Source organism: Pleurodeles waltl, chromosome 2_1 (genome assembly GCF_031143425.1).
Source record: "Pleurodeles waltl isolate 20211129_DDA chromosome 2_1, aPleWal1.hap1.20221129, whole genome shotgun sequence".
In the NCBI taxonomy this organism is placed as follows: Eukaryota; Metazoa; Chordata; class Amphibia; order Caudata; family Salamandridae; genus Pleurodeles; species Pleurodeles waltl.
In genome coordinates this window covers 567,022,931-567,046,122 of record NC_090438.1, presented here as the reverse complement: position 1 = coordinate 567,046,122, position 23,192 = coordinate 567,022,931, and the positions used below count along the sequence as shown (strand labels likewise).

Sequence of the window (23,192 nt, the reverse complement as noted above, 5' to 3'; positions counted from 1 at the left end):
TACCAGACGTCCGGGAAGAAAGAGTATTAGCATTGTTAGACTGTCGAGCCAGCGGAATATACCTTAATGTGTTTTGATACTTCATCGATACACACGCGTACTCGCGCTTCACGTTTTGACTCATTGGAAGGTGGATTGATATAACTGATATCAGATAAATTGCTTAACGGAATTATTCTGGGATTCGCTTGTAAGGAATACTTATGATATAGGACGCATCTACATATATGTTTAGCCCTGATGAAGTCATTGGGAAACTCCCGGACGAAACACGTGTTGGCTATCAATTTTGATGCGGCTGCTAAAATTTAAATAATAAGCTATATCATCCTTTGAAGAATATGATTGAACCTTGATTTGAGAAAATCTGGACTGGCTATCAATTTGGATGCGGCTGCTAAAGTTTAAATAATAAACTATATCATCTTTTGAAGAATGTGATTGAACTTTGATTAGAGAAATCTGGACTTGGACTTTGGATCATAGCAATCTTGGAACAACAGATCAATTAATTTTACTATTTGGATTTGGACAGTGATACTGTAATTGGGGATTATGTTGGAAATAATCCTATTAATTTTCAGAAATATATGACAAAACATTGCCTATGTATACTGACTCATGAGTACTATTATTTTTCATGTTATAATGAGTGCCTCTTGTACTTTATATACCTTAATGAGGCATGGGCTAAGGGGAAGGGAATCTTTTGGATACTTAAGCGCATACTCAAGCAGGTTCATACGGTTGATGGATCCCTTCTTGCCTCAGGACCTGCACAGATACCACTACAACCTTAGGTTTACAGTTTAGGAAACACCAGGAATATATTTCTATTGATTTGATTTTTTTCACTGAATCATATGATGATCCTAGGTATACCTTGGTTAACACAACACAATCCCTATATTAATTGAGAAGCCAGAACTCGCTTGACTTACTGGTCACCAAAGAGCATCATTTTAACAGAAAAAGAGGTGGGTTGTTGCATCAACTCTGTACAAGTGGTACCCAGTCATTACCTGGAATATGCAGACATATTTCTAAAACCCGAAAAGCCAGTGCTGCCACCGTATAGAGAATAGGATTGTGCCATTCCTTTGGAACCTGGGACAGTGGTGCTTTTTGGAAGAATGTGCTCACTTTCTGAGCCCGAAATGAAGACACTTGAGGAATATCCAGAGGAAAATTTACAGAGCAGGTTGATTACTCCTTCTACCTCTCCTGCTGGGGCTCCTCTCTTTTTCGTGCCAAAGAGGAGGATGGATCTATGTCCCTGTATAGACTTTCGCGGGTTAAATAAAATTACAATAAGACTGCTATACTCAACCTCTCATAAAATATATTCTAGAAGCTGTGAGAGGAGCAAAAAAGTTTACCTAGTTGGATCTCAGAGAAACCTATCATCTTCTATGAATAAAAGAAGGTGATGAGTGGAAAACTGCCTTTTTAACTCCTTTGGGCCATTATGAATATTGTGTAATATCTTTTGGCCTAACCAGTGCCCCATCTATTTTTCAACGGTTCATGGACTCTGTGTTTTCTGACCTTTTAAACCAAACAGTTGTTTTATACCTAGATTATATCTTAGTATATTCCACACATCCAGAACATCATACTACACATGTAATTCAAGTCTTAGAAAGACTCTGACAACACCAACCTTATTGCAAACCAGAGAAACATGAATTTGATAAGTCTAAGGTGAAGTACTTAGGTTATCATATCAACCAAATCGGTATTGTCATGGATTCCGACAAGGTTTAAGCCATCCTAGTTTGGCCATCTCCTTCTCCTGTCAAAGAAACCCAATGCTTTTTAGGATTGGCCAATTTTTATCGACAGTTCATAGCGGATTTTGCACAGCAAACTAATCATAGCACACAGACTCTCAAGAAAGAGAATCTACGGAACAGTTTCTGTTGAACAGAGACCACAGAAACAGCATTTCAGGACTCAAAACGAGCTTTCACACAAGCCCCAATTTTATGGCACTAAGATGCCACCAAGAAATGTATAGTCATCACTGATGCCTCAGAGAGGGCAATAGGTGATTCACTATTACAAAGACACAACAACAATGGATTAGTACATCTGTTTTTTTACCTGTCCCATGTATTAACTGACTCAGAGTGCAATTACTCAGTTTTGGAACGGGAACTGCTTGTGTTACAAGCAGCATGTAACAAATGGAGACAGTTCCTAATGGGTACAATAGAAACCTTTGAAGTTAGAACAGATCACTGAAAGTTAGTGTCTTTGTACTTTTCGATGCCGAACAAGTCATCAATCCCGGTGGGCCTTCTTTTTCAGTCAATTTGACTTCTATGTAACTTACATCCCTGGCTCTCAGAACATTTTGGCAGATGCGTTATCACAATTTTATCCTGAAAAGTGCCATTCTTCCTTCACAAAATATAATTGAACCAGATATAATCATCGGGTAGTGCAATCCTTCCTTAATAAAATGAAATCTGAGTACTTATCCCTTTCTAGAGATTAAATGAATGACTTACGTCCACATCTTCGAGAGGATAAGGGATATTACTATCATAAGGATGCATTCTTCCTCCCAACTAAAAAAAGTTAACAGACGCACTACAGATGTCATGATTCTCCCATTGATGGTCATCACAGTATTAAAGCCACTCAAGTACTACTCCTTTGCCCTTTTGGTGGCCCACAATTAAAAAGGATACTAAAATCTATGTGGCTTTTTGCCCCCTATGTGCACAAACCAAGGTACCTCATACCAAAGCCGCAGGACTGCTTCAGCCTTTACCCATTCCCCCAGTTCTTTGGCATACTGTCTCCCGATTTCATGAGATCCAGAACTACCTCTTGTTTGTTTTTTTGAGACCCTTACCACAATCTAAAAACTTCCTTGCAGCATGCAAGGGACTTGTCACCTCCCAAAACGACAGGCTTCAAACCCTGTTAGGACTGTGGCAATCAAATGTTTGTGACAGGCCCTCATCACATATACCTTGCGTCAATGAAACCAAAGGTCATTCAAGACTGGGAGGCAAAACTCAACATCACCAATCACCAGAAGACTCAATGACGACACTGATCCAACTCTAAAATGTGGCCCTGGTCCTCTTCAAGATCTGGAAGTCGCAGGAGTTGTTTGAGAGATCCGTGATCATATGAGTCAAAGTCTTGGGGTAAGTCAAAGAAAGAAAACACAAGAAATACAAGCGGGACATGGCCCCTTCCTACCACTCACACTCCCTTGAGAACATGAAGGGCAATGCAATAATCTCAATCTTGCTTCTAAAGTCAGTTGACTTTGGAGCCAATTCCACAGCTTGTTCTGGTACAACCAGAGTATCTGGGGCCATTCACCACTCCTAAACAGATTAGAGAGTTCCTCGAAGGCATGCTCTGACTCTTTGGATCGTTGCTGACTCCTGCTGGTGCACCCGTAGACCCCATGGAACAAAGAGGTTCTTCACATGGATTATTCTAGCGGATTGGCCCTCAGTGCCAGATGAGACACCCGAGCCTTCACTAGGGCTGTTTCAGGCTCCAGTCTTAACCTCCTTCTTGGTGCCACAGTCCACCCCTATTCCACGGACTTGGATGCCAATGCCGACTCCATTTACGTCAGAAGACGAGGTCTGTTCAACCTCGCCCAAGTCCGCTCTTGGCTGCCATAGAGGCCCCGCTTTCTCTGCTAGATTTGCCTCCACCAAGAAGAACACATATCATGCATTCCTTGTTCGGCAGGTAATCAGACAATGTTAATGTGGAGGATTGACCAACCTTATCACAGGGAGAATTGATATGTTGACCTGCAGGAGGCTAGTGGTTTTGATACCTCCCGTGAGTCGGGGCTCCTCTGACCGCCTGGTCCCGCCACTGGGGAGAGTGCTCTGTATGCCATGATAATGCGTAAGCTCCCCACCTTGGAGGTAAAGACAAATGTTCTTACAGAAGTGTTTCTGCTGGGGCAAACATACATTGATCCTCTCTCGCCTTTTAATGAGGCCTTTACAGATACTTTGTTGGGGACATGTGCCAAACCTTGCTCTGGCCTCCCAGTCAACTGCCAGATTGCACAACACCCCCACCCTCGCAACACTGGATTTTTCTCCCAGCTCCACTCTCCTTGAAGGTTAGTGTTGCAGGCTACTGTGAGTAAGACTAACCCCTACATGTTCCCTACTAACCCACCCCACTCCCAGCTCCAACCTCCCCTTCAGGAATCAAAGTGGGTGGAGATATTAAGGAAAAGCATCTCCGTTCAGTGAATGCCAACTAACTGCTGGGGCACTAATCCCATGTTTTTTGGAGATTGATGCCTCATGTCTTCCCAGATGTCTCAGATCTTGGACTTGCCTTTACCCAGGCTTGTCTGCCCACGTTGCCACTGCATCATCCCTATGGCTCCTTTTCCTGCTTCGGCAGAGGTGCCCCACACTGCTAACTAAACTAACCTCCTCAAGGATCCCAGTCATTTCGCGGTCGAGGCTATGGTGCAGAACACCCCTGCGGTCAAAGCCAACAGGCCTGCCAGTCCACTACAAGACATTCAGCTTCACCTGCCAAACCATTTTAGCATGCCCTTGGTGGAGCACAGCCACCTGGTGGTAGGCAAAATCTGACTTTGGATTCGTAGCCATGACATTGGATAGGTGATTACTGCAAATTGTTTGGAAGTGCTATGTCCTACTCTTCCTTTCCACACCGCCGCATCTTCCAAAATCTCTCCAGTGACTGACTGAGGACCTTTTATCTTTTTTGCTACAGGAAATTCAAGCCATTTTGGGTAAAGGGGCTATTGAAAGGGAGCCGGTGCCAGAAGTAGGACTTAGTTGTTATTCCAACTTCTTTCTGGTGCCCAAGAAAGCCAGAGGATTTTGTCAGATTTTAGACCTGCTTCCTCCTAATGCCTTCCTCTATAAGGAGACATTCAAAATTCTCACACTGGCTCAAGTCTTGTCTGCCCTGCAGGACGCCTACTTCATATACCCATTTTGCAGGCCCATCAGCTCTACCTGCAGTTCATTGTGGGACAGTATTACTTTATTTTTGCTGTGCTTCCCTTTGGTCTCACCAATGCAGTTTTGACATTCACTAAAGTGGTAGTGGCCATAGCAGCACAATTTGCAAGGTTAGGGGTCCTAATCTTCCCCTGCCTTGGCAATAGGGTGTTGAAGGTGGGCTTGCTCGATCGTTAACCCCATCTAGAGGATGACAAACCTCTTATCTTCTCTGGGGTTCTCTATCAATGGTCTTTAGCTGTACCTGACTCCCTTCCAGACGCTTCCCTTCATTGGAGCATAGGATTCATTCTGGACAAGATTCAGATTCATGCCTTTTCCCCAGAAAAGAAAGACCAGGACATTCAGGCTATGATCCCACCCTTTCAGCTCTTCATTGGATTTCAGTGAAGTCCACTCTAAGGCTGCTGGGACTGATGGCTTCCTGCATCCTGCTGGTTGAGCATGCCACACGGCATATGCAGTTTCTGCAGTGGGATCTGAAGTCTCAGTAGGACCAACATCAAAGGTTCCTCTCCAACCATGTTCATATTTTGGAGGAGACTGCGAAAGATATGCAGTGATGGTTAGTGGACCACAACTGGGTTAGCTTACCTGCCCAAAGCGGTCAGTGGTTACCAATGCATTGCTTCTGCGATGGAGTGGCCATCATGGAGAGGTGAAGATCAAAGGCCTCTGGTCTTTAGCGGAGGCCTGGCTCCATATCAAACTTATGGAGTTGAGGGCCATTTGCCTGGTGTTGAAAGCCTTCCCTCCATATATCATGAGGAGGATGGTATAGGTGCTCATGGACAACACCACCACCATGTGTAACTTCAACAAACAGGGTGGGGTGGTGTCAAGGACCCTACTCGAGGAGGGCCACTGCCGCTAGAAATGCCTGAACCACCAAGGAATCTTCCTGGTGGTGAACTAGCTGGCAGGACTGTTAAATTGACAAGCTCAACCAACCGTGCCTAGCATATTAAGAGTAGCAGGTAAAGTGAAAGTGGCTTCTGCACATGGGGGGAGTACCTTGGTTCAGTTGGTTCACCACCACTGAGAATGTGCAGTGTTAGCAGTTCTGCACATTGGAGTTTGCAAGGTGTATATTACTTGGAGATGCATTCCACCTTGGGTGGAACTCTGGACTTCTATATGGCTTCCCACCGATACCACTCCTTCCTTGAGTTCTCAAGAAGATCAGGACTAACTGGGCCCAAGTCATTCCAGTGGCCTTGAACTCGGCATGGGGAAGAAGGTATCCAGGGCGCCTGAGCATCTGTCCTCTGATCGAATGCCCCTGGCATATTTGTTATATGGGAGCATGTGCATTTCTTAGGTGAAAAAGATAGAATCTACCTCTTGACGAAAGAATGACCTCTTGATGAGATGCCCCCCATTCTTATCCAGGATGCCTGAATGTATCACACAGTTGGGTTTTCTTACTGGATAAGAACGGATAGATATGAGAGATTTTGCCTCACATTGTTATGAAAGGAATGCATGTATTGGATGAGTAGGGAGTTCTTTGTCCCTGAAAAAGACCTCTGACCATATTTGGCACATTGTTAGGTCACAACATGTTGGCACTTAGAATTGGTTGGGTGAAACATTAATTTCTTTCTTATTATCACATCATTTGATTTTATCCCGTACCAAGGTAACCCACTAATAAAGAAATGTCTGAGTATATCCATAAACATTTTTAACCTATGATCTGGACATCTGAATTTGTCTTGTGTATAAAATATCTCAGAACTAACCAATTTTGGTTGAGTCCATTCAAGTGGTGCCATCTTACTCCAATTTAAGATGTCACCTATGATGAAGCATGCTATAAGTTAAGGGTGAGGCAACCTCTCAAATATCTCTATAAGCTTATAGGTCAGGACAGTCTCCACTCCTTGAAGTAGGATTTTTTCACATTCATCTCTTTCAGTACTCAAGTACCTTGTGTGTTAGTGTTCCCCTCTAGGTGGATTTGTTGTCTCTGCAGCGAATCAGGGTTCTGTACTTGGGCCTTTGGAAATCTCCACCTTCATGCTTGGAGATTAAGTGGTGAAGCTAAACATCTTCATCCTTCATCTGGATGGTGGTTGATGTCATCTTGGGTGCCAGGCGTCCCAAAATGAAAACTGTATGCACCTGTAATTGGGACAAATTTGTGGCTTGGTAAGGTCCTCACTAGATAGACCCTCTCCAGTCAGAGTTATCTGACACTTTATTTGTTTTGGCCGATTCCCACCAAGGCTTTGCTCTGGGTACAGATAAAGGATACCTTTCAACTTGTTCTGCCTTAGTTGTTTAATCCTCCGGTAGATGGGCGTTTTCTGTAAGGTTTACAAATTTGTTTCCTCCCTCTGCCTTTGCCATGCCCCAGTAGGACCTTAATGTGGCCCTCACATTTCAGATGTGCACTCCCTTCGAGCTGCTTCACAGCTGTTCCTTGTGGTTTTTCACCCTCATGACATTGTTCCTCATCACCATAACCGTGGTGCAGCAATTGAGCTCCGTACTCTGTCTCAAACTACCACCTTCCTTCCAGACTAGCTGGCTTAGTGTATGCAGGCATCTTTTTTGCCTACAGTTGTGCTGCTGATCTTATACACACTGGTAAAAAAGCAGCCTCCAGAAGGACTGCATGCTCATTCTACCAGGGCCAAGCTACTACTACTTCTTTAGCATGTGGAGTCTCTGTCCTTGACATTTGCCAGATGGCTAGTATGCATTCTTTCATATAGTCAAGAACTAATATCTTCAAAACAGTCAGGTCAGGAGAGGGGCACTTTGCTTGCTCAGTCCTGAAGGACTTTCTGGGTTGAGCCCATTCACAGACCCACCTCTCATATTTTGGGTTCTGTGGTTGGACTCTATCCATTAATCGAAATGTGCAAACTGCTTACATCAGTTTGCTATGGTGGCTCTACTTCTGGGGGCATGGACACTTTAGAAGTCAGCTGATGCTGCGTGTCATTTCCAGAGCACAATGGCATCAGTGCGGAGGCACACTGCACCCCCTCCCAGCATGCAGAGATACTGCTGAAATGTTTCTACAATTAGTCTGATGCCCGGGTAATATTCAAAAGGTGATGGATCTGCAGCTAGATAGAGTTTCTACCAGAAAGAGTATTACCAAACGTATTTAACTTGTTCATTATTATGAAACTGGTTTGAACCGCTGAATGTTACAGTATTAGTAAGGACAAGGATGATTATTTACATTACTGAGTCACACTGACAGTCTGTTTGCAATGATAATGCCATAGAATTCTGAGTGCTGAAAATATTAAGTGGCAGATGACTGGCATTGCCTTTGAGGTGGTCGAGTTATATGTGCGGGGAGTGATAGCTATGTGCTCCTTAAAGTAATTTTCTATATTTTAACATTTCTGGGCAGTGCCATGCCTATTTTGGCACAGAAGGCTTGCAATCTTGGTGTGTCATTTTAACAACACAGAGTGCCTTCCAATAGTACCTCCTTCAAAAAAGTGTTTTTCTTCTTCGTTTTCAGGTCTTGATGATAGTATGTTTGTTAAAACGTCAACTCCTGAAGAGTGGATTGCGCAAGGAGAGTATTATGCCAAACACCAGTGCTGGAAGGTATGTTCTGCGTTCAGCTTCATTCTTAATGTTGCACGTACACTTTCAACACTAGGCCGTTCTATTCTAGAACATCGTCCCTGTGTTTCTTGACGTTTGACTTTGTAACCATTGTCATTTTAGCATAAGGAAAATGCTTCTTCTGGATTGTCCATATATCATCTTATGGCCGCATTAAATTATGTTTTACCTGATAATGTTCTCCTCTGTTTGCCTAAATTGCTTCTCATAATATGTTTGTTTAGCTGTGTTATATTCTGCTAACATGACACATTTTAGCTGCTTCCTGGTTCCCTGGGACACTAGAGTGGGCACACATTTCTAAAACATATATATATTTTTTAACATAGTGAGCATCGTGCACCATGAGGTGATCATTGCTACATGATTCTTTCTCCCCTGCTATCTCTCAAGCGTCATTGTTGGCCACTGTATAGCCGTTGTCCATAGGTGAGTTAGTTACTAGGGCCACTCGCAGGAGAGGACCTCTAGAGTTGACTTTGTTGACCCGGCATCCTATCTGTACACAGTTGCAGCAAGCATCCTTTAGAGATATTTGTGGCCTTGAATTCATCTTCAGGACTTTTAAACCAAAGGGGCAGGTTTTTATTTTGAACATTGCTATAACAATGCACTGGCTTTAGTGAATTATCCCAAACTACTCTGGTTTCTGTTTAAGACCTATTCTAATAAGTAAGTTTATGTTGCAGCCTACCAGACAGCTCAGCAGTCTGGTTTGCTGAAGACATCTTGGGAACTTTCAGAAACTTGACCCAGGAATTAATCCCACCCATTGATTACCATTGGCTTTGTGGTTTGTAAATCACATTTTCTGACTTTCTAATTGCTGGCTTTATTTGCTTTAGGCTCTCCAGATTCTGTTCATCCCTGCATAAACCGCGTTTACTGTATTATTTCACAAACTCCTTTTCTGTAAACAGGCATTTAAATCTTGTTCTTAGCTTGTCACATTAGCTGTACATTCAAAGACTGAGGTCGAATGTCAGGTGCTATCTTCCAAGTGTGCTTGGTTACTTTTCTTCTTTTGACTTCCAATTGAGAGGATTTATGTGACAATCTTGCTGGAAACTGGGGGTAGGAAAGAGGTTGTTTCCAGCACTTAGCAATGTACAAATGAACTATGTAAGTATTTCAGAAAACATCTGAATTAGGAACACAAATGAAACACAAATCTGATAGAGACTTCTAGTTGCCGATTCCTTACCTTAGAATTTCCCCCCTGGTGTCAGACTGGATCCGGAGATTTTTCTTCGAGCAATACCTTTGCGCGTCGGTAGGTGGCGTCGGTCGACTCCACATTGTAGTCGCCGTGATGACATCGGGAGTAGTACATAGACGATGCCTTCACGCAGTGACGTCAGTTCTTTTCTTTCCACGCCACGCGCTGATCTGGAGATAGCTACCCTGGTCTCTTTTTGACTTGACTTTGACCGTTTTGTCGAGTTTTCGAGTGAGATACTTGGTGCGTTGAGGATGTCCCCGAAGACCAGTTTCAAGCCGTGTGAGGACTGTCAACGCCTGATATCGGTGACAGATCCGCATTGGGTTTGTTTGTGGTGTCTCAACCCGAAGTCGTGCTCAGAGTGCTGGGCTATGCACTCAAAGGCCTTGAGGGAACGGTCCCTCAAACTCATGGTGGCCCGGCACTCGACTCTGCGTAAGTGTCGGTCTCGATCGAGAGGAAAGTCTTGAGATTGTTCGCGGAGCCATCACCACTCATTGGCTTCAAAATCTTTGGGTGCAGGTAAGAAAAAGAAGTCGAAGAGGTCCCATGGTTCTCTGACTTCGCCCTGTCGCTCGGCTGACATGACGTGGGATGAGCGTCGAAGCTCAAGTCCTCCATCCTCGGAGCCAGCGTCTGGGTCCGCTCCACGCTTCCTCGAGTTTTCCGGAGCAACCCCCGCCCAACTTAAAGAATTCTATGAGGCCATGCACCTCATCTTTGGCGGACCGACCCCGATACGGAGCCTTCGGGCCCAAAGGGTTCCGTTGAGGGGCCTTCGGGTTCCACGCCAGATGCTTCGGCTACGGCCACTGAGGGCCCCTCTGTATCCGCCCGCGATCGATTGTTGAAGCTCCCGATGTCGGTAGTGCCCACTATCAACGTCAACCCAATCCTTATCCCTGACGACTCGGAGTCAGAGCGGCATCGACCGCTACCCTCTATGTCTTCGATGGGGCCTATTCACCCCAGGTCAGATTCAGACCCTTTTTCCAATGGGTACGAATTCGGGGAAGGATTGGAGCGGTCCCTGGACCCTTATGAATACCAGGATGACCCACCTTTGGACTGGGTACAGTAATTGGGTGATGCTAGTGGTCTGGATACTTCTCTAGATGCTGGCATGCTGTCTCCTCCTACCGTGGCTATGGCTGAAGGAGCAACTTATCGTATAGTGGTCAGTAGGGCAGCTGAGGTCCTTGGCCTTGAGCTTCCTACTGTAGAGGTCAGGTCCAATCTCCTGACGGAGGTGCTTTGGCCAGGGGCTTCACATCTGAACCCTTTTTGCCGTTCAATGAAGCCCTCACCGATGTTCTTTTGGGTACTTGGTCCAAACCCAACACAAGGGGTCCTGTGAATAGGACTATTATGCACTGCCATTGGCCCGCTCCGAACGACCCTAAATTCCTGTCCCAGCACCCCATGCCTGAGAGTCTTGTCATCCAGGCTTTCTCTTCAGGCGCATTCCCTTCCACACCCCTGGATAGGGAATCAAAAAGGCTGGAACAATTTGGTAAGAAGTTGTTTTCTTCCTCCAGTCTCGCGCTGCGGTCTGTAAACACTGCTTGCCTTTTGGGCCTCTACACCCACTCTTTGTGGGATACAGTTGCGCAAGTCCTGCTGCAGATACGTGAGGAAGCCCATACTATTGTATCCCAAGCTGTCAACGATGGGAGAGATGGGGAGAAGTTCACAATCCGTTGTGGGCTGGACACAACCGACTCTCTGGGCAGATTGGTTGCTACGACGGTGGCCTTGAGACGCCACGCCTGGTTGCGTACTTCTGGTTATGTCCAACAGTCCCTCATGGCCATGCCCCCAGGCTACAGCTCGGTCCCTTGGTTTTTCCTCAGCCCCTCGCCCCCGCAGTCTGCTTTTTGCCCCTTTTGTGGCCACAGAAGGGGCTCCCTGTCACGTCCTCCCCCCCCAACCACTGTGCCACCCATGCTGCCCAGCCGCTGGGTCGAGGAATCCCCACGTGGGCTTAGGACAGGGAACAGGAGGTCTGCCTAGTCCACCTCTGCCCCACACTGCAGCCTCCAAACCCTCCTAGTCCGTCCCCTCACTCCCATCCAGTTGGCAGCAGGATTCGCCATCACCTGCCCCACTGGGAATCGATCACTACGGACAGGTGGGTTTTGCAGATCGTTCGAAAGGGCTACTCCCTCCCTTTCGAATCTGCTCCACCAGCCATGCCTCCATCCTTCAGCCACCTCCCAGAGAATCATTTGTCGCTTCTCCGCCTGGAAGTTGCAGCTCTCTTGGCCAAGGGAGCTATAGAGAACGTACCAGTGTCTGAAGTAGGTCGTGGTTGTTATTCCCGCTACTTTCTGGTGCCGACAAAAGGCCAAGGGCTTATGTCTTATCCTAGACCTTCGGGACCTAAACTACTTCCTCAAGAAGGAAAAATTCAAAATGCTCACCCTTGTTCAGGTTCTGTCTGCCTTGGACCCAGGAGACTGGATTGTAGCGTTGGACTTGCAGGACGCTTATTTCCACATCCCCATCTTGCCTGTCCACAGACGTTACCTACGATTCGTTGTAAGTCACGAGCACTTTCAGTTTACCGTGCTCCCTTTCGGCCTTACCAGCGCCCATCGGGTATTCACAAAAAAGATGGTGGTGGTTGCAGCTCATCTGTGCAGGTTAGGGGTCTCAGTCTTTCCCCACCTCGACGACTGGCTGTTGAAGGCGGGCTCGCTCCAGAAAGTCGTCTCCCACCTTGAGACTAGGCAAACCTACCTCACACACTGGGGTTCACTATAAACATGCCTAAGTCACACCTGACTCCCTTTCAGACCCTCCCCTTCATCGGAGCTGTTCTGGACACAGTGTACTTTCGGTCTTATCCTCCCCAAAAGCGAGTCCAAGACATTCAGGCTATGATTCCGATCTTTCAGCCTCTGTCTTGGGTTTTGGTGAGACTAACTCTGAGGCTGCTGGGCCTCATGGCCTCCTGCATTCTGCTAGTAACACATGCCAGATGGCATATGCAGACTTTGCAGTGGGACTTGAAGCTCCAGTGGGCACAGCATCAGGGGAATCTCTCCGACATGGTCCAGATCTTGAGGGGACTGCAAAAGACCTGCAGTGGTGGCTTTCAAATCCGCATTGGGTCCACAGCAGATCCCTCTCCCTTCCCCAAGCAGATCTCTCTATAGTGACAGATGCTGGGTTGGGGCAGCTATATGGGAGAGCCGCAGCTCAGAGGCCTCTGTTCTCTGGCGGAGTCTGGGCTCCATATCAATCTTCTGGAGCTCCGGGCGATCAGGCGTGGGTTGAAAACATTTCTTACCTCTCTCAAAGGGAAACTAGTGCAGGTGTTCACGGACAATACTGTCGCCATGTGGTACTGCTACAAACAGGGCGGAGTAGGGTCCTGGACCCTTTGTCAGGAGGCTTAATGCCTCCGGACATGGCTGGATCGGGGCATTACCCTGGTTGTTCAACATCTGGCGGGTTCTCTCAACGCCAGGATGACAAACTCAGCCGATTATGAATGGCATCTCCATCCGGGGGTGGCGCAAGGTCTCTTTCAACAGTGGGGAGAGCCTTGGTTAGATCTGTTTGCCTCCGCAGAGAACGTGCAATGTCAGCTGTTTCAGGCGTTGGAGTTTCCAAGACGGCACACGCTCGGAGACGCTTTTCGTCTCGAGTGGAACTCCGGCCTCCTTTACGCCTTTCCACCTATACAACTTTTGCCCAGAGTTCTCAAGAAGATCAGGAACGACTGGGCCCAAGTCATCTTGGTGGCACCGCACTGGGGTCAGAGAGTCTGGTGTCCAGAGCTATTAAGCATGTCCATCAATCCTCCACACAGACTGCCTCTTCGTGCGGATCTTCTGTCGCAGCAACAGGGTACGGTTCTTCACCCGAACCTGTCCAACCTCCGCCTTCATTCGTGGAGATTGAGCGGCGACAGTTGACGACTTTTGATCTCCCACCCTAAGTCTGCGATGTTATCTTGAAAGCCAAGTGTCCCTCCACCAAAACTGCATATGCCATTTGTTGGAATAAATTTGTGGCAAGGTGCGCCAACAAATCTGTTGATCCCCTATCTGAGGTTCTTCTGTTCATTCTTTTCTTGGCCCAGCATGGCTGCTTTGGGCACCCTTAAAGGGTATTTATCTGCTGTTTCGGCCTTCCTTAGGTTATCTGATCAACCCTCACTTTTTAAATCTCCTATTGTGAGTAGATTCCTAAAAGGCCTCACCCATTTATTTCCTCCCACGCCATTCATCATACCTCAGTGGGACCTCAGTCTTGTCCTTACTATTTAATGTGTACTCCCTTTGAGTCGATGCACAATTGTCCCTTACGGCTCCTCACCTTCAAAACTGTCTTTCTTGTTGCCATCACCTCTGCTAGCAGGGTGAGTGAGCTTCAAGCCCTTTCGTCTAAACCCCCATACTTGTCTGCGCACCCTGACAAAGTGGTGTTGCACACTAAATCTTCCTTCCTTCCAAAGGTAGTTACGCTTTTTCATGTAGGCCAGTCCATCACCTCGCCTACTTTCTACGCACCCCACATCCTTACATGAGGAGGAGAGACCCCACCATCTGGACCTAAAAAAGAGCATTGGCGTTCTATCTTAATCGTACTAAAGATTTCCGGGTGGACGATGAACTCTTTGTCAGGTATGTGGGTGCGAAAAAAGGGAAGGCGGTGCAAAAACGTACCATTTCTCGATGGGTACTTCTTTGCATCAAAATGTTCTACGCTTTGGCCAAGAAACAACCCCCTAAGGGCTTGTGTGCTCACCCCACCAGAGTAACTGCTGCTTCCAATGCACGCATGCGGAGTTCCTGTCCTGGACATCAGGTCCGTCACGACAGCTCCTTCGGTCATTCGGTCCTGCAGGACTTCCTGGTATGATCTTGGTTCACAGCCCACCACAGAGGATGGCATTGCTTGGATATCTATTCTAAGGTAAGGAATCTGCAACTAGAAGTCTCTATCAGATGTACAAGTTACTTACCTTTGGTAACGATATATCTGGTAGAGACATATTCTAGTTGCAGATTCCTTACCACCCTCCCATCCTCCCCACTTTCGAACTGATTTCTTAGGCGTGGAAAGTTGCTAAAAGAAACTGACGCCACTGTGTGAAGGCGGTGTCTATGTACTACTCCCGATGTCATCACGGCGACTATGACGCCAACGATGCCTGCGGAGACAACCAACACCACCTACTGATGCTCAAGGGGATTGGCCGAAGAAAAATCTCCGGATCCAGCCTGACGCCTGGGGGGGAAATTCTAAGGTAAGGAATCCACAACTAGATTATGTCTCTACTAGATATTAGTAACTTGTACTTTTTGTTATTTCTAAAGTTTGTTGGAAACAAGTACTTTAAAATGATCAAAACAAATCATTACATTAGGTGATGCAATTTCCACACATTTTAAGTGGTGCACTGTATAGTTTTATTAGTAAAAACTGTATGTCTGGGCAAATGTATTAGTCATTTCATTTGAAAATGTTTTGTCTGTGATGGCAGTGTCTTACCATACCATGCATACTCCGCTTTATGGCACTCTTCTGTACCCTGCACCACTCCACACCACTGCACTTTACTCTACACCACTCCATGCCACTGCACCACTGTGCCACTTCTTGCTACACCTCTGTACTCTATCCTGTACCATTCTACCCTATGCCAATGCACTCTTCACCACTCTACACTACACCGCTGCATTATTTGCCGCTTCACTCTACACCACTCCAATCTTGGCCACATCTGTTTACTCTGCACAACTCCACCCTCTGCAACACTGAACTCTACACCACTGTGCTATAACTCTATTGCAATGCACTTTACGCCAGTGCACTTTACAAAACTCATCTCTATGCCCTTGCATTCTATGCCAATCTGTGTGCGCTCCAATCTAATCTGCACCACTGCACTCTGCCACTGCGCTGTACACCACTTTATGCCACTTTTCACAACTGCACTCTTCTCTGCACCACTCCACTCTACACCAATACAGTCTACTTTGAAACAATCTACTCTACGCCACTCTACTCCACTCTGTGCCTCTCCATGCCACTGCACTCTATGCAGCTTTACTCTTAACGACTGCACTATACTCCAATGCACTGTACACAACTGCTCTCTTGTCAGTCCACTCTATGCCACTACACTGTACTCTGCTTCACTGTACTCTACGCCAGTGGTTCCCAACCTTTTGACTTCTGTGCGCCAGTGGTTCCCAACCTTTTGACTTCTGTGGACCCCCACTTTATCATTACTGGAAGACAGGCCCCCCCACTGAATCATTATTGGAATCTGGGGACCCCCCCACTGAGTCATTGCTGGGGACCCCAGACTAAACATTGTTGATTATTTGAAACTCAAAGCAATACACACAAAAATCAGAAACACGCATTCATCAAACACATACACAAATCATTTGCAAACAAAGATAAATACAAATATATTTTAAAAAAATATCTTCATAGGAAGGTTGGAGCTTTTCTAAATTCAATTGAAGCCACACTTAGTCCATACTATATTCAGTTTGATTCTCCTGCACTGGTGCTACAAATCAATCTGAGGGTACTAATTTAATTTTTTGCCTTTAATTTCAAGTATGTTTTAAAATGCCCAGTTTTCCATTTCGCCACTTTTCTTATATACACTTTATTAATCTGCTAATATTTAATTTTCTAAGTCATTCTGGACTTCCTGAGGAGACTTTTTGAACCCCCTTGGGTCGCTGCACCATAGGTTGGGGACCACTGCTTGTTACGCCACTGCTCTCACTGCTTTCCACACACTCCACCCTACTCTACCCTCTGACACTCTAATCTGCAACACCGTCACTGAACTCTACGCTGCGCCACTCCACACTACACTGCTCCATTCTGCCACTGCACACTACGGGCACTATACTCTGCACCACTCTATGCTACTCAAGTCTACTTTGCTCTACATCACTACACTCTATGGCACTCAACTCTATGCCACTGCCCTCTGCATCACTTAACTCTACGTCTCTTCACTGTGCATCACTCCATACCACTGCACTCTGTATTACTATACTCTGTGCCACTGCACGCTGCGCCACTCTACTGTATGCCACAGCACTCTACTATGCACCACTCTAATCTATGCCACTGCATTCTAAGATGCTGAATTCAATGCCACTGCACTAAACGCCACTGCACTGTATGCCACTATACTCTGCACCATTCTATGCCAATGCCAGTCTACTCTACTGTATGCCACTCCAGTGGAACTTCAAAATATACCACTCCAGTACACAAAACTCTCTGCCACTTCACTCTACAATACTCTAGTCCACTCTTACCATTCCACTTTACAACACTCACTGTTCGCTATTCCACTATACTACACTCCATGCGACTCCTCTACGCTGCTAACTATTAGCCTTGCTGAACAGCAGCAGGTGGTGTAAACATGGCTAATACATCGGCAAAGGTAATAGCTTTTTCATAGGCGAGACCTATTAGTTTTCCCAATGCTTTACGCTGGGAACTCTAAAACTACATCCCTGATTTTTGCCTACTGTCAACTAGGGAGTGCCCTTTCACCTAGCTGTCGCAATGCATACTCTTGCTGAAGCTGTTAAGTCTGCCATGCTTTTGTACATTCATATCAGATCCAGTTTTTCGTTGAAATGTTTAGACTGGGGCCTTGTTGTTTTTTTTGCATTTCTCTGCTTTGAAGCTCCCATTGCACATTTCTTTTGTTTGTCTCTGTTTTCCTTCTTCTACTTTTTCCAGTCCAGGGCATGTTGTGAAGTCATGCCCGTTTTATACATGCGTGTCTTGGACAACTCTATATGCCCATGTGGGCCAGGGTAATCGTACTGTAATGCAACAGGTGTCCTGTGGGCCTCATTCATCACAATATCCTTTAAGTGATTGTGAGGTACTTTCCACAACTGGTATATTCGTTAGTCGTTTTATGAACAACAAGTTTTAGCAAAAAAGTAGATGGCAAACTTTTCTCTTTTTAATAGCTCGTATACTTGAAATCTTTGAAATTATCTGTAGTATTTACAATGTGGTAATAATGGTGACAACACAGTGCTCAATAGTGAAACACGTGTGTTTCGCTGTGTGTATGCATATATATGTATGCATATATATATATATTATTATTATAATATATATTTTTTTCTACTTCCTCCAATCGCGGGTCCTGGCGTGCTGCCCGATCGCCGACGGTGCTGCTGACACGGCATACTCGTTCACGCCTCTTCAAATTGCACGATCCTGCTTTGGGATACAGAACAAGAGCAGCACTCCTCATGGGTCCCAATTAAATTTATTTTATTGAGCGATAATCACTTTGCATGTATCTACATTATATACAAGCATAAGACATGAAGATGTTTTAAGGGCAGTGAAACATTATTTAAGAATGAGACCTATTAAATATATGACGCACAATTAAATGTTATTGGAAATTATAGATTGGTGCTTATCAAAAAATATCTTTATGTTTAACAATGAGCTATCTCGGCAGTTAAGGGGATCAGCTATGGGTACTTGCTTTGCCCCCAGTTGTGCAAATTTGCATCTAGGATGGTGGGAGCAGCAGGTACTAGGGGGCCAAACTATGAAGCATTGGTCAATCAATATCTTGGAGTGGCTAAAATATATAGATGATCTCCTCATATTATGAAGAGGCCCTGAGGAAGAGGCCAAACAATTTATGTTGCAAATTAACAAGAATGAGTTAAATGTGAAATTTACAGCTGAAACAAGTAAGGAAGCCATTGAGTTTTTAGATGTGCTGGCTAAAGTGGGTGATGGAGGAAAACTAGAAATGTCCATGCATAGGAAACTTACAGCAGGTAATACTGTTCTTCATGCTAAAAGTTTCCACCCAAGGCCCCTGATTAAGAGTATCCCTTTTGGGGAAATGAATAGGGCCAGGCTGGTATGCAGCTCTGAGGAAGACTATGAGGAAACAAATGAAGGACCGTTTCAAAGATAGGCGATATTCAGAGGTAGTCTTGGTAATAGCCCCTAATAGAACCAAGAGTCAGAAGAAGGAGAAAGGATTCTGTTTGGGGACACAGGGAACAAAATGAAATCCAAAGAAGAGCAGCCCATAGGTTTATCACTAAATACAGTGTAGAGCATCAGAGGGTATGGGTATCCTGCAAAAACACTGGTACTTAATAAAGAGGGATCTCGTAATAGGCCCAGTAGTGACTAATTGCCCACAGATTACTTATAGAAAGTAAATAGCTTTGAGGGATTATCTTGTGAAGAGTTAAATGGGGGCAGGGAATACACAGCGGTCATGACTCACCCATAAGAATGGCTTTAAAAAATGCATGAAGTGTAAAGCATGTAAACAGGGAGAGGACATTCTAGAGATTGAAACTCCTTTCAAGAAAAAAGATTATAGTAAAAGGAAACCTTACATGTAGGGCAAGTTTTGTGGTCTGCATCTTAAAACATCTTTGTGAGAAGAAGTATATTGGGAGGACAATGTTACTAGTACACAAACGCATAATACAACACATACAAACCATAACAAACAAGGACCGGAGCTACCCAGTAGCACTGCATTTTGAAACGATTCGTAGTAGTGATCCCATGCTTTTAAAATATAGCTGCCTGGCACATGTTCCTAAAAGAAGAAGAGGGGCCAATAGAGAAAAAGAAAATTGTAAATTGGAAGCAAGATTGATAGTAAGGAAGCTTATGGTTTAAATATAGATGGAGAGTTATATATGTTTGTTGGGTAATGCCTGAAAACTGTGTGTACAACAAGGAAGTGTGTCAGAAATTGATTTTTTAGGTTTAGGTTTTTGCTTTAATTATAGGGAAATATGGAGGACAGAAATAGTTCTTACAGTTTCATTTTATTTTGAATCATAGCACACGTTTTTTGAAAAATAGGTGTTACCACTTGGATTCTCTTAGAGCTGGAGCAATGAACAGGCGGATATAGAATAAAAGAACATTTAATGTGTAAGAGTAAATTATGATATTCCGCCACTTGTGAAAAATAGGCAAAACTGAGAAAAAGAAATGCAACATAAAACAATGTATTGATTGTTGAAAAAATAACTAAGGTTTAATCAAATTATGTTTGGTGAATTATTTTGAAAAGCAATCCATTATAAGATGGTGTAAGTATGCTAGAAAGTGAGATGAAAGAGTATAGTCTGTCATCTCTGTCTATGGAAGACTTATAATGCACCAATAGAAATAATATAGGATGTCCGTAATTCACGATGTTAAAATAAAGGATCTCTTAAATCTATGTACAAAGATGAAAATGTAGTATAAAATGGGGTGTCTGAATACAAAATGTTGAAATCGAACAATGTTTTAATCAATGAAATATGTTGAAAAGAAAACTAATCCAAGATGGCGTTAGAAAGTGCGATTAAAGAGTTGTCCGTTATGTCTGACTATGGAGAATCTAAGATATAAACAGTAATAAATTTGCCGCCCATTAGTCGTGAACAAGGTTGCAGCGAAGCAACGGAAACGTGTTGGCTATTGCTCAGTATAATAAATTTAGTTGGGGCCCACAAGGAGTGCTGCTCTTGTTTTTTATATATATATATACCTATTGGTGGTCACCACAAGGTAGTTATAGTTGTTTTTTGAGTTTCCTATATCTTTGGAAACGTTTGGCGAATCTTCACAAAATCCCCCAAACTCCACCCCCCAGCCCCCCAAACAAAAAAGTGGCTTGGTGATTCTTGTTGCACACAGGAAGTTTTGGAGTGCTCTGTTGCATGTCCCATGTTCATTCCCATAGGACCTAACAACACGTCTACAGCCCGAACCACTGGACAAAATTACACCAAATTTGCCAGAAAGCTAGCTGCCAGTACAGAGAGTATGCTGTTTGTTTTTTGGTGTAAATCCATTCAGTAGTTTAAGAGATATTTAAGGGCAAATATATTTGTATATCTCTGGCTGCGAATATTTTGTGAATTATTCTCAAACATTTGGGATTTTTCACAAATATGTGTGCGAAAAGAATTAGTGTTGCGTTGGCTGACTGCCATTTTACTTCACAAAGCACGGTTCCCGGGGATGAAAATTCAAATTGAAAGTTTCATAAGGGGTCAGGGTGAAGGCACCCTGACCCAAGGGTGTGCTATAGGTGTGTTTTGGGGGCAAATTATAGGTTTAATATAATTTTGCGCCACAACATGCGATATTTATGAAAATTTGTGAATTGTCAGAATGTCTGTGAAATATTCACAAAATATTCACTATTATGAAAAAAAATTGAAAGAAAAACCACAGACTCATTCATACACTAATGAATTCACTCATACATGCACTCAGAGGCTCAGGCGCCCGCTCACACACCCACTCAGACACTCATGCACCCAATCAGACATTCACACATCCACTGATAGAGACAGGCTCTGTGGCCAACCGGTGCAGGGTTGACTGGTTCTAAGGGCTTGGCTACAAGCCCAGGCCTTGCGACTAACCCCCGCTGGGCACGACCAAAGGCCGTGTGCTGCCGGGTTTGAAATAATGTATGGAAATTAAAATTACTTTAAGTTTAAAAACCATCGATATCCACTGAAAAAAACAAAGGTTACAGGGATGTTACGCTTAAATTCTGAATTTACTCATGCAAAACTATAGAAATTCAGCAGGTATAGTTAGTTTTTTCAAGTAACTATAACTTGCACCCTAAAGTAACTATAACTGGTGCCTTCGCAATGGTTAAAAAGCAATAAAAAAAAAAAAAATCAGGAAAATCCATGGATTCATCCGCAAATTCTTCAGTTTTATTTTTTAGTTTTTTTATTTTAAAAAATGTGGTCTCCTGCTTTTTTTTTTATTTTTTATTTATAGCATTAAACCCCTGGGCACCGCCACCTCCCCAGGGCTATCCATTTAATTATTGCTGCAGGCTTGTTGCCCCTCGCCTCCCTGGGATCACCACTCCCGGGGCTATACTTTATTTGGAGTGGGGGACAGCGCTGCCCCTCCCGCCACCTGAGGACCACCAACCCCGGGGCACAAAGTAATTTATTTGCCGGGAGCCACATGCCCCTCTCCCCCTTTGCCGCCCCAGGGACCACCATCCCCTGGCGCAAATGATAAAAAAAAAAGAAAGGAGTTACCCATTGGACCCCCAAGCCCCGGAGACCACCACCCCCAGGGTTATTCTCATTGGAGGGGGATGCATGGCCCTCCTCTTCAAGCCACTGATGGCCCTAGGAACAGCAGGACCTTTAAAGAAGATCCCGCTGTCAAACAGCAGAGCTTTCATCTCTGTGTGCTGTACCCATGCAGGGGACAGTGATGAAATGCTTCATCAAGCAGGGATCTGCATTGGCACTGCAGGAGATGCTTTAAGGCTTCCCCTACAATGTCAGGTAGCCCGTATAGGGCATTTTATAAAGAAAAATATATATATATATTTTTTTTTTTAAAAGCTTAATGAATAAATCAATAGGAAGGGACCGCAGGGGAGCCGTTGAGAGCTCCCGTGAGGTCTCAGAAAGCCCATACAGGGCTTAAAAAAAAAAAAAAAACTTGCTCAGTGTGAAGGTCACAGACCTTACCTTTACAATGAGCTCTGGGGGTTCCCATTACCATTTTGTTTGTTAATACAAGAATAATTAAAAAAATATACATTTTTGGTTTTCATTTGGATCGAAATATCTCATTCTAAGTATATCAGACATCAAAGCATAAAAAAACTCTTTCCCTCTCCCTTTCATTTTTTCTGTCTCTTTCAGTCAATTTTCCCACTTACACACCCAGTCAGACACTTGCGCACCCCCTCACAGACCCACTCAGACACTCATGCACCTACTCACACACCCACTCTGACGCTTATGCACTCACTCAGAGCCCCAGTCAGACCCTAACGCACTCACTCAGACCCACTCAGATAGTTACGCACCCACTCACACATCCACTCAACACTCACTGTCACAAACCCAATCATAGACCCACTGAAAATCATGTACCCACTCACAGACCCACACACACACACTGACACACCCACTAAAACACTGATGTTGGCACTCTCACACCCAGACAGATAATCTGACAACCACTCTCATCCCAGATACACCCTCTCACACCTATTCTCACACCCAGCAAAGCCCCGGACAACAACTGCCACACACGGCTAAAGAGCAAAACACGCAGTATGGGGTTGGGTGGTTAGGGAGGTTGCCCGCAGGTTCTGTCTCTTTCAGTCAATTCTCCCACTTACACACCCAGTCAGACACTTGCGCACCCCCTCACAGACCCACTCAGACACTCATGCACCTACTCACACACCCACTCTGACGCTTATGCACTCACTCAGAGCCCCAGTCAGACCCTAACGCACTCACTCAGACCCACTCAGATAGTTACGCACCCAC

The 23,192-nt window shown here is 44.7% G+C and overlaps 1 protein-coding gene across 2 annotated transcripts in view; it reads left to right on the top strand.

Annotated features, from left to right (window-relative positions):
- The window catches only part of TRANK1 (tetratricopeptide repeat and ankyrin repeat containing 1), a 931,136-nt gene that overhangs the window by 665,408 nt on the left and 242,536 nt on the right, over positions 1–23,192 (top strand). For both annotated transcript variants that reach the window (XM_069214995.1, XM_069214985.1), the window contains exon 18: positions 8,503–8,591. In XM_069214995.1, coding sequence (XP_069071096.1) covers positions 8,503–8,591 — 89 coding nt within the window. The remainder of the gene's footprint in view (positions 1–8,502; positions 8,592–23,192) is intronic.